Source organism: Salmo salar, chromosome 06 (genome assembly GCF_965601325.2).
Source record: "Salmo salar chromosome 06, fSalSal1, whole genome shotgun sequence".
NCBI classification, from domain to species: domain Eukaryota; kingdom Metazoa; phylum Chordata; class Actinopteri; order Salmoniformes; family Salmonidae; genus Salmo; species Salmo salar.
Window position 1 is genome coordinate 38,033,762 of NC_138296.1, and position 15,957 is coordinate 38,049,718.

The 15,957-nt window shown below is 43.8% G+C and overlaps 1 protein-coding gene across 2 annotated transcripts; it reads left to right on the forward strand.

Moving 5' to 3' along the window:
• Nucleotides 1-12: 12 nt before the first annotated feature.
• LOC106607104 (CD9 antigen) lies at nt 13-11,395 on the forward strand. Of its 2 annotated transcripts, none has more exons than XM_014203707.3 (9): nt 13-272; nt 1,546-1,667; nt 4,855-4,957; nt 5,186-5,283; nt 6,610-6,684; nt 6,852-6,953; nt 7,132-7,221; nt 8,853-8,936; nt 9,209-11,395. In XM_014203707.3, exons 2-9 carry the CDS (start codon nt 1,602-1,604, stop codon nt 9,377-9,379), a joined length of 789 nt encoding a protein of 262 aa, XP_014059182.1. In that variant the 5' UTR covers nt 13-272; nt 1,546-1,601; the 3' UTR covers nt 9,380-11,395. The 2 variants fall into 2 exon arrangements, with proteins under 2 accessions (XP_014059182.1, XP_045576372.2); XM_045720416.2 differs by having other exon boundaries at nt 9,746-9,976.
• The last annotated feature ends 4,562 nt before the right edge of the window (nt 11,396-15,957 follow it).

A 15,957-nucleotide genomic window follows, 5' to 3' on the forward strand; every position in this document is an offset into this window, starting at 1 on the left:
GGCCAAAGATAAGTTTCATTTCACCATCGTTGCCACTCCTAAATCCTCTGTTTTCACGTTTTCTGAGTTGTACTGCCCCCCCGACCCCCTCACCCGTCACTCAACAACCTAATCCAATCAAATGATTCATTCGGATTGAGGGGTTGGATTTAAACCAGACGAAATCCCACAATAAATTGTTTTCTTCACACACGTCTGAAATTTAAGAACGGGTTGGTGTCGCAGTTACATTCTGCAGTGTGAAGAGACTGATCTGCACGTAAATAATCCAGGTAGGTTTATTTCTTAAAGCATGCTTTACATTTCCCTCACTGTAGTTCGAGGTAGAAGATCAAACACGAGCTGTTACAAAATGTTCCTAATGAAGTATTTACCTTGCAATGATTCAACCCTGTCTATGATACTGTATAGTTAACTAAATGCTTCCACCAACCCACGTATGGGGTCAATTTCACGCACTATGTATTGAATTCAAAATAAAATAAATCGGGAACATGAAAAATAAACCTGAGAATGTAAACATTATATTTGACAGGTGAAATATTGCATGTTGAACAAAAAAAAAAACTATTGAAAGCAAAATGTATAGAATTGTAAACAAAAATAAGACAAATGCAAAACTTGTAAGCAAATAATTTTTAAAGCGAGAGTAAAACCTTATGACAAATGATTTAGGTTAAACTTTCCCAGCAACCAATCTTGTCGAATAATTTTTTTCTACGCTCTGACTGTATGTACTACCTTTTGGTTACGCTACTCGTTTCTTTTCTTTCACGAAGGCGTAGACAGTGAGGCTCCATTTGTCCGCTAGTTTTGGAGTGACGGTTCGTCTTAACCCAATCAATGAACATTTTATTTTTTACCATTATTTAACTAGGCAAGTCAGTTAAGAACAAATTATTATTTTCAATAACGGCCTAGGAACAGTGGGTTAACTGCCTAGTTCAGGGGCAGAACGACATATTTATACCTTGTCAGCTCAGGGACTCGATCTTGCAACCTTTCGGTTACTACTCAAACCACTAGGCTACGCTGCCGCCCCAACATGATAGACAGGCTTTTTTTTCTATTGCCTACTTAGGTAGACGTTCTGACGTCACCTCGTTTTAGCTAACGTACCACGGGTCAATAATGTACAGATATTGGAAGCATGTCTATTAATGACAAACTATCTAACTACTTAGGTAAGCATATGAATTACCTGTTGCACAACGGTCGGCGCAGGTGTTGGTAACTGGTTCGCCATACACCTGCACCGAATGTTGTGCAACAGGTAATTCATATGTTTACCTAAGTAGTTAGATGGTTTGTCATTAAATGTATTAGATAGACATGGTTCTAATATCCGTACTGACTGACAATTGACCCATCTTCAAATACATTCAACTTTATTTTTCATGTTCACCATTTATTTTATTTTGAATTCAATACATATGGCGTGAAATTGGCCCATACCCTCGACACAGTCTATTACCTATCACCACACTTTTTTCACACACATTGTAAACATCTAAATGTTTACAATATCTTCCATTCTTTTCCCAGGACACCAGACTGCATTTCTGACTTCCTGAGTGTAGCGTGTTAGCCAACTTTTGATCATGGCACTGGACGGATGTGGCCAGTTGTGCAAGTGTATCCTCATCCTTTTCAACATCCTTTTTGCTGTAAGTATCTGTAATCTAACTAAACTGTAGGCCTAGTGGTAACAAATTGGTATCTGGTGTGTATGAGAAAGAGAAGGGTGCTGGTGTAAAATGTAAATAGTTCAAAGGGCATTATATATTTATCTTTGATCAACCTAGGCAGAATTTGCCATAATATATGCTTTACTTAAAGCCAAATAAGCTTTAAAGTCAAATAGCTAAATCTCATATTTCAATTTTGTCCAGACCCTTGCTACCATCTCTGTATGGGTAAGAGATTCACTGCTGTTATTAAAAGGCTGCATGTATTGTCTGTCTGATTAAACCCCTTTCCCATCAAAGTATCAGCTCATGTCTATTGCTCACAGTTGTCCACTTCAAATAAAATTGGATTTGTCACATGTGCTGAATATAACTGGTGCAGACTTTACCGTGGAATGCTTGCTTATGAGCCCTTCCCAACGATGCAGAGTTTTAAAAGAACAATACAAATAAAATAGTAACACAATAAATAAAATACAGGAGAATGGAGCTACAGACAGAGAGTACCACATCAATGTGCAGCTAGCTATATACAGGGAGTATCACATCAATGTGCAGCTAGCTATATACAGGGAGTATCACATCAATGTGCAGCTAGCTATATACAGGGAGTATCACATCAATGTGCAGCTAGCTATATACAGGGAGTACCACATCAATGTGCAGAGGTACGAGGTATTTGAGGTAGATATGTACATGAAGGCAGGGTAAAGTGACTAGGCATCAGGATAGATAATGATAAAAGATAACGGTAAAAGTAAAATAAAGAAACAGCAGCAAATTGTGTGTAATGTGGATGTAGGTCTGTGTTTCGATATGCGTGTGTGTTCGTGCGTATGTAGTGTACGCACACATCAGTTCTCCTTCATTAATGGAAATGAACAAGAAATTTTGTTTCAACATGTTGGCGTTCATCCACACAACCGCTTAGGTGACCCTTCTGATCGGCTTTTATATCCAATCAATGTAATAAGAATACAAAAGAAGCAACAAAATAACATTTACCTTGCTGCTGAAAAGCAAGCCTAAATCATGGAACAGGCAATAGTATGTGAAATATGAGCCGACAGATGCAAAACCACAGACTTACTGCATCATTGGGGTGTGGTTAGTCCACTAACTGATAATTCAAGCAGGGGAATTCCCATATTAATGAATCAAAAGTAAGAAACGAAACCAAAAACAAACTTAAATAGCAGAGTAGAATCACACAGGTGTGCTGTTTAATTAGTTGAACTAGTTAAGTCCTGCCCACTGGCTGAGGAAGCTATTCTGTTTAGTATTTATTCTGTGCTTTGAAAGGAATGCCTATTGAAACATTCTTAATGTCTTGTTTATCTAGCTTTCCCAAACTAGACTATATTTATTTGTAGTCCTTTTTTTTTAAACAGTGCTGCACCTCACATTACATGATGACATTACTGTCATCATATTACCAATCATCATTGTCGGATGAAAACCTCCAAAACAAACCTTTCAGGAAATGGGAAAAAAAACTTCCATATTTCCCCATTTAACAATGAAACTATTTTGAATACATTTCTTGGTCCTAGAGTCATGAAATGTTCACAGTACATTGAGGGGAGTTACTGCTTTCAATATACAGTACAATTCGAAAGTTTGGACATACCTACTCATTCAAGGGTTTTTATTTTTACTATTTTCTAAACTCAGCAAAAAAAGAAACATCCTCACTGTCAATTGCGTTTATTTTCAGCAAACTTAACATGTGTAAATATTTGTATGAACATAACAAAATTCAACAACTGAAACAAACTGAACAAGTTCCACAGACATGTGACTAACGTGTCAAAAGTAAACAGTCAGTATCTGGTGTGGCCACCAGCTGCATTAAGTACTGCAGTGCATCTCCTCATGGACTGCACAAGATTTGGCAGTTCTTGCTGTGAGATGTTACCCCACTCTTCCACCAAGGCACCTGCAAGTTCCCGGACATTTCTGGACATTTCACCCTCCGATCCAACAGGTCCCAGACGCTGCTCAATGGGATCCGGGCTCTTCGCTGACCATGGCAGAACACTGACATTCCTGTCTTGCAGGAAATCACGCACAGAACGAGCAGTATGGCTGGTGGCATTGTCATGCTGGAGGGTCATGTCAGGATGAGCCTGCAGAAAGGGTACCACATGAGGGAGGAGGATGTCTTCCCTGTAACGCACAGCGTTGAGAGATTGCCTGCAATGACAACAAGCTCAGTCCAAGATGCTGTGACACACCGCCCCAGACCATGACGGACCCTCCACCTCCAAATCAATCCCGCTCCAGAGTACAGGCCTCGGTGTAACGCTCATTCCTTCAACGATAAATGAGAATCTGACCATCACCCTTGGTGAGACAAAACCGCGACTCGTCAACGAGCACTTTTTGCCAGTCCTGTCTGGTCCAGCAACGGTGGGTTTGTGCCCATAGGCGGTGATGTCTGGTGAGGACCTGCCATACAACAGGCCTACAAGCCCTCAGTCCAGCCTCTCTGTCTATTGCAGACAGTCTGAGCACTGATAGAGGGATTGTGCGTTCCTGGTGTAACTCGGGCAGTTGTTGTTGCCATCCTGTGCAGGTGTTGTTACATGTGGGCTGCCACAGCGAGGACGATCAGCTGTCTGTCCTGTCTCCCTGTAGTGCTGTCTTAGGCGTCTCACAGTACGGACATTGCAATTTATTGCCCTGGCCACATCTGCAGTCCTCATGCCTCCTTGCAGCATGCCTAAGGCACGTTCACACAGATGAGCAGGGACCCTGGGCATCTTTCTTTTGGTGTTTTTCCAGAGTCAGTAGAAAGGCCTCTTAGTGTCCTACGTTTTCATAACTGTGACCTTAATTGCCTGTTAGTGTCTTAACGACCATTCCACAGGTACATGTTCATTGAACAAGCATGGGAAACTGTGTTTAAACCCTTTACATTTAAGATCTGTGAAGTTACTTGGGTTTTTACGAATTATCTTTGAAAGACAGGGTCCTGAAAAAGGGACTTTCTTTTTTTGCTGAGTTTATATAGATAACGGGCTTTGTTGCCAAAATCCAGAAGTATCCCTTTAACACTAGAACATCTTTTACACTATGTTGGTAACACCTTGTGTGAGACTGATCTTGAGGTGTGGTTGCACAACCGGTTTCATGCACAGTTTGTTGTTTCTTCCTCTGACAGCTGGTGGGTTTTGCAATGTTTGGGTTGGGCTTGTGGCTGAGGTTAAGCTCTCAGACAAGAGGATTTTTCAACGTAGACCTCAACACACAACCGTTTGTCATCGGTGAGCTCACACAACTCTGCTCACTACAAATTTCATCCCCAAATGCTTTGGAAAGCTTTTTGCAGCTGTAAGCCATGGATAGACAGACTATACAACTTTGTTTATTAATGACTTATAAACCACTTGAAAATAATTTAAAGTATACCTTTTAAGTGTTACTGAAAAATAATTCATGCTGAACAGCTAACATTGACAAATGGGCATCTCTTTCTCCCTCTCATACTGTAGGTGTGTCAGTGTTGATTGTTTTAGGAGCAGTGATATTGCTCGTGGCTGTTTTCGGAGACTATGGAGCATGCAATGAGAATAGGACTGCATTGGGAGTGGTAAGCTACAACGAAAAGAAAAACATCAATTTTCCATTAGTTACACTACACTGAAGTGGGGGTACAAAGTATTTGACAGCCCTGATTTAGAGGCATGAGTGGGCAGAGGTAAGTAACCTTAGCTATTAAGAACATACATTAGTTTCACTTCCTAATAAGAGTTCCTCACTAGAAAGTATCTCAACTTGTTCAGCCCAATATTTCACCCAAAGCCCATACCCACAAAGCACCAGTGGAAATCTAATCTGTGACATGGAGTGTTTGGATTGTTGAGTGAACCTGCTGCTTTTTCCCGCCACAGAATTCTCAGGTTCTCCTTGCCGCACCTCTGACCTCTCAAAGGCCTAGCAAGCACTTGTCATCAATCCCTCAACTGATCCGCTACCTCAAGAGCCATGGTGCACTTTGCAACCATAGAGGAGCACTGGGAATCTTGCCTCTGTCTGAGAAGGCCAGAGACTTTTAAGCTCCCATTTAACAAGAGCTTGAGATAGGAAATACTTGCTTCCTGTATGAAGCTTTGCTGCAGGAAATGGTCATACACAAAAATGTATGCCAACTCAGTGGGTGACCTGTTTCTTGGTTCACCACCATTCCATGGGTATTGCGACAGGTTTCCAGTTCTTAGGGATAGTGAGTTCAAGGAAGAGGTCAAAGGGTCTAACAAAGTTCCTAGATTTGGAAAACAATTTCACAGCATGAAATAACCCAAACTATTATTATTATTAGCTATTCCCCTACGAAACACACTACAGTCCTAGATGTCAGAGAGAAACAAATGATGCAATTATGATTGCTTCGTATCTCAGATTGACAAAGCAATGCACTTACTAATTTACAGCTATGATGAGCTGACACTAGTTTTTGGCTGCAGGTTCAAGGTAGAAATCAGACAGTGAATTATTTATCTTGCCCAGAGCTTCCTGTTGCCATTTTGATGCAGCGGTTGCTTTCTCTGTGTGGTTTATTATTGGATGCATGACTGAGCGTGTCATACAGTATGTGATCGCTCTCACATTAAAATCAGCACTCCGGTTGAGGAATGTTAGCAATTCTATGCTTGAGTAGCTTGTGAAGATAGCCAGTGATTTACTTTAGAGGCACATAGTAACCTTCAGTTTCTCAGAAAGGTCATGGTCTATTCTCATTGTTGCAACTTCAAATTCAAGTTGATTTATTGTGCATACATTTAACGTCAACACATAAGAAATAAGTCAATTTAAAAGGACAGTTTATACATATCCAGTGATACTGTGGTTATATGTGTGGTAATTCATACTGTATGTGTTCTGCTGTTTACCTGATTTGTTTACCTGCCCCTCCTAGTTTTCCTGCCTGCTGGCTATCCTGGCCGGAGTAGAGATTGTAGCTGGTGTGCTCGCCTACGTGAGAAGCGATAAGGTGAGAGAGGGAAGGGAAAGAGGGAGTGTGAATTATGAATGATAAACAACTTCAAGCCAAGGCTTCCCTTTCACGCAGATCACCAAACCCTGTGCTATTTCATTAAGTGGTAGTAGTCAACAGTAACTCTACCTCATGTGTTGTTGTCTTCTCTTTTTGCTGTACAGGTGGGAGAGCAGCTGGCAGAATTCTATATGACTGTGTACGCTCAGTATGTGAACAAACAAGACCCTAGCTTGACTGTTACCCTGTCCATGTTCCACAATGTGGTAAAGATCAAACCTATTCCCAAACTATTAATAGCATCACAGCTTTAGTTAGGCACATTTCATTCCATCAGAGCTAATTCAATCCACAGCTCTATAACAATTGTACAACTATTGTAACAATTATGTACACATTCTGAATGGCCCTTGCCTTCTCTCTCTCTCTCTCTCTCTCCTCTAGTTGCACTGCTGTGGAGTCGTTGGTGCCTTGGACCTCTTGGTCAGAAAAACATGTCCTGATACCAGCTTTTTGGAGACCCTCAGACTCCCTGTGAGTGTGTTCATTATAGGCCAAATCCTATTAACTTAAAAAACATGTGCAACCTGAACTTCAATGTATTTCATGCATTGTTGTCCATCCAATGGATATTTGCGAGTAAATATAAGTTACAGGTGCAGGGCTGGCCCGCTCACTAGGCAGACGCCTGTGGTGGCAGATTGACGAGGGCGGCATTTTCTAGACTAAGCTGAACAAGACGCACCTCCAACAACGCATAAAACCTCAAATTTTTCTACCTAAAAACCATGACAAATTCACTCAACCAATGGCAAATTAGCTTTTTAGGTGAGCACTGAAGCTGCCCTGTGCCCACTTTCTCAAAGGCACGGCATTTTTCGCTTGTCCATTCACAGCGCACCTCTCCAGGGTGCTGTTGGAGAGACGCATTGCTGCGGCGCTCTACCAACGTTCCATCAAATCTAGTGTAAATCATGTAGCAAATACAGGATATGGTAGAAAGAGTACGTGGCCTTTTTCTGTAGCCTACAGGCTGGAGATAATCTATGTCAATGTAATGAGTTGGACACTTTTACAACATGCAGATTTCTCAGATCAAAGAACCAAACCTAAATGGCACCCAATCAAACGTGCTTACACTTTAGCAACATATGCTAAAAACAGGACAGGTAAAAGTAAAATGGACAATATGGAATGGACAATCAGGCTAGTCACACCAACTGCTGTCCAGGAGTTTCACCCTCTGGGTTAAATTGTCATGATCAGTGGCTTCAAGTTTGTATCTGTAAATTTGTTGAGCTGATCATAGCGAAATATTTAATACTTCAGCATTTCCTGCTGTGTAAACACATTGCAAATAGGCTCAGGATAACTCCTGATAATGTTGGATAGCTGATATTCAGAGTTTTTAATCGCCAAATTGATTAGTCACAGCCAATGCAACGGTCTGTTTAACAAACGGTGGGCCTACCCCATGGATGGACATTCATAAAATTCCATTGTGGGCTGACAGTTGGCTACACCCCAGTAAGCAAGGACCGACATATTTTTTTTCTTGGTGCAGTCCGGCCCGGCCTTATTTTCCACGTCCACAGATGTTGGTTTTTGGTCCAATCATAGACGTCTATGTTTGGTTCAGATTTGGTGCGGCCTTGCTTAATGTCCACGGACACTGATTTTTGGTCCAATCTGAACCAAATCAGATTTCGTCTTGTGTGGACTGGCCTTGATTTGATAAACATAGACGTCTATAAACGACATCTTTTCAACTTTCATTCAGAACCGAAAATAAAACTGATTTCAAAGTCTGGAAAATATGTATTTTTCAACGTGCCATAAAATACAGAACCGAAATTGAACATAACTTCAACGTCTGGCAAAATACGTATTTTAGGCAGATTTTTTTTCTTACTGGGACCATTTTGTTTTGCTCATCAGGACCGGCCCTTTACAGGTGCATCAGTCGTTTCTCATATTGACTGTATAAGACTATAATAAAAACATATGTAAAATAATCCATTGACAGTGACAAATTACATTTTGTTACTTTATGTTTTTTCTAGTATGGAGGCATCGAGGAGCCTGGCCTAGATTTCCATATCTCTGCTCTGTACTGAGCCCAAGGCCCTAACCCGTTCCCCTCTGGTGTCTCTGTCCCCCTGCAGGCCTGCCCCACAGTGATTCTCAACCTCTTTGAGTCCAAAGCGCCTCTGGTGATGGGCCTCTTCCTTGGGACTGCTGCTATGCTGGTAGGCAATACTACACACAGTTCAGTGGACAAATTTGTTAACCAGGGTAGATGTTGCTGCAGGGTTAGAAATGCACTGGTTAGAAGAGAGCCACAGACGGGTGTTGTTACATTGTTCCCATGCTGAATGTGATGATGAAACTGATTGTCAGGAGAGTTGAAGCAAACCAACCCTCTGGTTCTCCTTTGTTATAAACCCATACATTTGTCTGTTTCTCCCATCCTATACCATCTCTCCCCTCCCCCTTCCTTTCCCTCTCTCCATCCTTTCAGATCTTTGCCCTGGTGTGCAGCACCCTCCTCAGCAAAGAGATCCAGCGCTCCCAGTCCTCTCCTCCCCCCTACATCCTCCTCTCCTCCTCTACGGTCCTCTCCCACCCTAACCCTAACCAGGACCCTGTCTTCACCCCGCTCCCCGTCATACCTGTGGCTGATGCACTGTAACTCCTTACCCCTCCATCTTTATTTACACCAATGATCTATGATTCTTTCCTTGCACAGTCACAGATCCTCTCTTTCCACTGCTCAGTAAGGTCAATGTCTAGTCTCACTGCAGCTATCCAACTTCTACCATTAAATGTCTGGAATTAGTGTTTCTCGTCTTCAATTCACACTCTTTCTTGGTACATTTGCTTGTCTCAGAAGCAATATTTTAGGTGGTGATTTGCACTCATGAATCTCACCCTGTTGCAGCATGTGGTCTAATCCTGAAGGTGATGGGGGGTGATCGCTCACCCTGCTCTCTTTATCTGATCCCATTCTGCTTAACCCTTTCCTCCCTGCATCCCCACCTCCTCCTGTTGCTCCTAGATCATGGCCCTGGTGTGCTGCAGCATCCTCATGAAACAGATCAAGATGAGTCACCTCTCTGCCCCCTGTACCACAACCAGGCTGTGTAGTGAGGGGACAGGACCACCACCATATTCAAACACAATTTTCTCCACTAGGAGACCAAACCAGATAGTTGTCATTCAGTGACCATCACCCCATCCTTTCACGTAATACTTCTGGTAAGGCGCCCAATAAAAACGGATGTCCTAATTGGCTTTCATTCATTTGCGTAGCTGGACAGGGCTCTAGATCTTCTTGACATGCCATTAGCAGCGCTCAGAATGAGACCACACCATCCATTTAGATGACATATGAACAGGGCAGACAAGACACTGTTGCTCTGTAGCAGCTGTTTGTTCTGCCCCTCTTCCCACTGTAGTCCTTAATCTTAATTTTTTTTAAACCTTTTTAATCACTTATCAAATGTTACTGAATAGCTGCTCTTGCTGACATGAATGCTGCTTACATGAAAGGGACCATTTTATTAAGATATTCAATGCTCCGTATGACTGAGAGCACTACTGTAATCAGAGAAGTGAAGCTGCTCATGCTTAAAAAAAAGATTCACTGTCCAACATGTTGACCTTTTCCTGTAATCACATCAGTTTAGAATCATGTTTGTGTTGCAATACATATCAATGTACTGCTGACAGAATTAGCATCTTAAAATGAGTGATCTTAGAAAATGTATTTCTTAAGGTTATAATTTTTACACGGATTTAACTGCGAACTGGATTGATCTGAAGTTGGTTCTCCATGCCAAATTGAGTACATTTATTAACAATGTAGTTAATTAACATCTTAATCATTCTTTACAATACTAATCCCCCAACTCCAGCTCCACTTGTACGCTCTGAGGTGATATGAAACACCTTTGATTTCTTCATTCCATGTTTGGATGTTGACGTCGGATGATATCATATACAAAGTTGAGTCAGGGATCCTTAAATATGGCTCTGGAACATTCAAATTTGCTTGACTTATTCTTTTACTTTGATGCCAATTTCTAGCATGTGAACTGATTTTTATACGCAAACTGTAATGTATGCAACTGGGATACATTTCCTTGTAATTTTGAGTCACTCAAACCTTATTGCTCTTGGGAATCATATCTCCCTGAATGCCCTGTCAAGCAGCAGTTGTAATGGAGTGTGATAGAATAAACACTTCATATGGAGTGCCTTGGGACACTAGCCAAAGTGTTGCCCTGTAAACGCAGACCGTGTCAGACAGGAGTGGGCCAAATGGTGTACCTAACCAGGTCAAGTGACTAGTAGGGAGTCTTATTTTATTGGTCTTCATGAGAATTTCAATTTCCAACACTTGTTTTGCACTGTGAGAACCGCTTATGTTCTGTTGCAAGTTAATACTACTGACTGTGTAACGTGTTTATTTTTTATTTAACTAAGTCAGTTAAGAACAAATTCTTATTTACAATGACGGCCTACCCCAGCCAAATCCTAACAACACTGGGCCAATTGTGCGCCGCCCCATGGGACTCCCAATCACGGCTGGTTGTGATGGAATCGAGCCAGGGTCTGTAGTGACACCTCTAGCACTGAGATGCTGCGCCACTCATGGCACCAAATGTGGAGCTTTTTGTTAAAATAAAGTGTTTTTTCCCTCTTGTCTGATGTCATTGTGCTTACTGCTTGACTGATTAAGTGCTGGAGAAGAACAAATCATTGACCAATTGTGAGTAAACATGTATTTGTTCAGTTGTCTAGCTTTGGTCCTACAAATGAGTAACAGTTAATGTAACTAAGACCGCAAATACATGTGAGTGTCACATTGAATACTGTAAGAAACAAGTACATTTGAGCACTACAGTATTAATACAGCACATTATAATAACTTCAAGAAATGGATGGTTTGTACTCACACCTTGTGCTCAAAATTGTCCAAACCATTATAGGAGTGTTCATTCAACCACTGAAGCAGCCCTCAATACAGTCCCCATCTGCTGAGGAGCACACCTCTGTGGAGCATATGAAGTAGATCTGTTGTGGATGAGGACAGGAGAACACATTCAAACGCACTGACCACAGAGTACTGTAACAAACTCAGTCTATAATATGACCCCATTGGCTTAAACTGACCTCCTGGTCCTCCAGGTGGGAGGGACTTCCTGTGGGTAAAGACTGGAAGGTGGTGATTGTGAGCCTCTGGGTGTGACGGGGTTGGGCAGGAGACTGGGAGTCACCACAGCTGAAAAACGAGACAAAACAATTGAGGTTTTCTTCAGACAAAATAACTGCCTGTTCACTATATGGACAGTTATTTAGTGGAGCTGAGCAGCAGGTGCTGTGGAAAAACCTAGAGAATATGGATATTTCATGCATCTATGCAGTGCTTTCTCTGTGCTGTTGCATGTAAACAAACAGGAACTATAGTGGAACAACCTACCCGTCATAGATGAGCAGCCAGCGGGCCCGTGGTGTCTGGGTAGGCCAGACAGTAGTGCACCAGGAGCACCAGGCCAGGGTCCATGTCTGGGGGGCTCAGCAGACCCACCTCCAGGTACAGAGGCCACCCCTGAAGTAGACTGAGTGGTCGATGTTTCTCTGGGTGAAGCTGCTGTAGTGCTCATCTACAGACAGGGGTAAACATGGGGAGGGTACGTGGTTAGTTGGCAGATACAGTATGATAAAACCCACTCCTCAGTCTCCATAGCTCTGCTGCTACTCCTGAAGGTTTCATTACTTATACAGTCCTACCTGTAGCGATTCGTAGCTGGACAGCCAATGAGCCCTGAGTGGGGACGGGGGCTAGGGGTGGTGTTCCTCACCTGGTACCTCACCCTCCCTGAAGAACCAGGAGAAGACCTGCACTCCACCATCAACCTACACAGAAGACAAGCTCATGTTACACTATCCCATATGTACTAAAGGATTGCAAGTTCATCATCATGGTTTGAAAGCATTAGCATTCAAATGGTAACTTCTGGGAAAAATAATGAAATACATTTGCTAGGGATTTGAACATTACATTACATTTACATTTAAGTCATTTAGCAGACGCTCTTATCCAGAGCGACTTACAAAATGGTGCATTCACCTTATGATATCCAGTGGAACAACCACTTTACAATAGTGCATCTAAATCTTTTAGGGGGGGGGGGGGGGGGGGTTAGAAGGATTACTTTATCCTATCCTAGGTATTCCTTAAAGAGGTGGGGTTTCAGGTGTCTCCGGAAGGTGGTGATTGACTCCGCTGTCCTGGCGTCGTGAGGGAGCTTGTTCCACCATTGGGGTGCCAGAGCAGCGAACAGTTTTGACTGGGCTGAGCGGGAACTGTGCTTCCTCAGAGGTAGGGGGGCCAGCAGGCCAGTGGTGGATGAACGCAGTGCCCTTGTTTGGGTGTAGGGCCTGATCAGAGCCTGAAGGTATGGAGGTGCCGTTCCCTTCACAGCTCCGTAGGCAATCACCATGGTCTTGTAGCGGATGCGAGCTTCAACTGGAAGCCAGTGGAGAGAGCGGAGGAGCGGGGTGACGTGAGAGAACTTGGGAAGGTTGAACACCAGACGGGCTGCGGCGTTCTGGATGAGTTGTAGGGGTTTAATGGCACAGGCAGGGAGCCCAGCCAACAGCGAGTTGCAGTAATCCAGACGGGAGATGACAAGTGCCTGGATTAGGACCTGCGCCGCTTCCTGTGTGAGGCAGGGTCGTACTCTGCGAATGTTGTAGAGCATGAACCTACAGGATCGGGTCACCGCCTTGATGTTAGTGGAGAACGACAGGGTGTTGTCCAGGATCACGCCAAGGTTCTTAGCACTCTGGGAGGAGGACACAAGGGAGTTGTCAACCGTGATGGCGAGATCATGGAAGGGGCAGTCCTTCCCCGGGAGGAAGAGCAGCTCCGTCTTGCCGAGGTTCAGCTTGAGCTGGTGATCCGTCATCCACACTGATATGTCTGACAGACATGCAGAGATGCGATTCGCCGCCTGGTTATCAGAAGGGGGAAAGGAGAAGATTAATTGTGTGTCGTCTGCATAGCAATGATAGGAGAGACCATGTGAGGATATGACAGAGCCAAGTGACTTGGTGTATAGCGAGAATAGGAGAGGGCCTAGAACAGAGCCCTGGGGGACACCAGTGGTGAGAGCGCATGGTGCGGAGACAGATTCTCGCCACGCCACCTGGTAGGAGCGACCTGTCAGGTAGGATGCAATCCAAGCGTGGGCCGCGCCGGAGATGCCCAACTCGGAGAGGGTGGAGAGGAGGATCTGATGGTTCACAGTATCAAAGGCAGCAGATAGGTCTAGAAGGATGAGAGCAGAGGAGAGAGAGTTAGCTTTAGCAGTGCGGAGAGCCTCCGTGACACAGAGAAGAGCAGTCTCAGTTGAATGCCCAGTCTTGAAACCTGACTGATGAGGATCAAGAAGGTCATTCTGAGAGAGATAGCAGGAGAGCTGGCCAAGGACGGCACGTTCAAGAGTTTTGGAGAGAAAAGAAAGAAGGGATACTGGTCTGTAGTTGTTGACATCGGAGGGATCGAGTGAACCATTTGTTCTTGTAGTAAAATGGCTTTACCGGACAGGTGAGTCTTCAGGATGTGGTGCTGTGTTTATGTTGTGTGGAAAGTAGAGCGTTGAACTCCAACAAGTGGACCATGGCCTGACCATCCTCCTAACCAAACAGACATGAGCATCAAACTATAACATACAAAATAATCATACACAAGTAATATGTTGAACAGTTTTATAAGGATGTGGAGTAGCAGTACAGTAACATACGAATCTGTGCACTCCACAGCCATCCAGGGGTACACTGTACAGGTCAGAGGTCATCCTCTGGGGGGTGCAGGACACATGGCTGTCCGCAGGCAGAGGGGGAAGGGTGACCGTGGGGTCCACCAGAGAACCAGGGACCGCAAAGACAAATTGAGGCCCCGATGTACACTGAGGGTTGACACACACACACAGCCTGAGGACCTAAGACACAAATTGGCGCATTGTGTAAACTAATGAGTAGCAAAGCAGTTCGAAAACTGACATTCCCGAAATACCAAGCATGTGCACATGGCCTTGGACACACTGGAAGACCACTTCCACTCCTCCGATCTCAGATCTTCCCCTGGGAAGTGTTTTGATGTCGGCGAAACACCAAACAGCCACATAGCAACACCAAGACCAGTAGCTTGAGATCGAGACTAACCATTCACAAGGTAAGAGCAGCAACCTAAGGAGCCGTCACAGTCATAGTCGGACAAGCCACAGGGTGTTTGTGTATCGGCCTTTAAACCAGGGTCTGTATGGAGGAAAAGGAAACGGTACTGGTGTGACAAACCAGGTTTATGAACTTCTACATAAGAAAGAAGTGGATATTTGATACGGAAGTGAAACCAATTACACTGTTGTCTCCAGGATCACCTAGTAGAGGTGAGGTGCCCTCTTGTGGCTCTTTATAGTGCATGCACTGATATGAGACAACCACAGCCTTTCAATAGTGGTGCAGTTCACACACAGTAGAAATATTCAAGATGAAGACTTACCTTTCATCACTGTGTCTGGCAGATCTCCAGGGGGCCCTGGGTTGGGATGATGAGGGGAAGGAATGGTTGAAGGTTGTGGATGAATGATGTGATGGTGTGAGGGGTTATGAATGGGGTTGGTGGTAGGACAGGGTGCATGGGTTAGACTCGCCACAAGAGTGTGGGCAAATCTTCCTCTTCTATGATGGTCAGAATCTAGGGGAGCTTGAGCCCCTGATGTCTTTTCGGCATGTGTACTGGGATCACTGGGTTGCTGATGGGTGATTTGAGATGAGGGTAGTACAACGGGGGGAAGTTTGGAAAGAGAAGAGGTTGGGTTGCAGCATGGGCAACAGAGGTAGAACTAGTAGACAGGCTCTTGGCTGTGTGTGAATTGTAGGGTTGTAGTTGTGGAGGCCATTTCAGGTGACCATGAGGGTGTGACTTTCCACTTTGATCAGGAGACAACGCAGGGGGAGATGGGACAACTGGAGGTTGTTCGTCCATGGGTCTAGAGGGATTGTTGGTCTGGAGACCAATTCTGTGTTTCTGGATCGGTGGAGGCTTGTAAGGAAAATGAAGAGTGTATTGGTAGAATGGGATCTCTGTTAAGGTGGGAGATGAGTTAGGTTTCAAAGGTTGAAGATGAATAAAAGGGTCATCAGGGTGATGGGATCTCTTGACTTCACCACTGGGTGTTTGTGGGGTGTAGTAGTGAG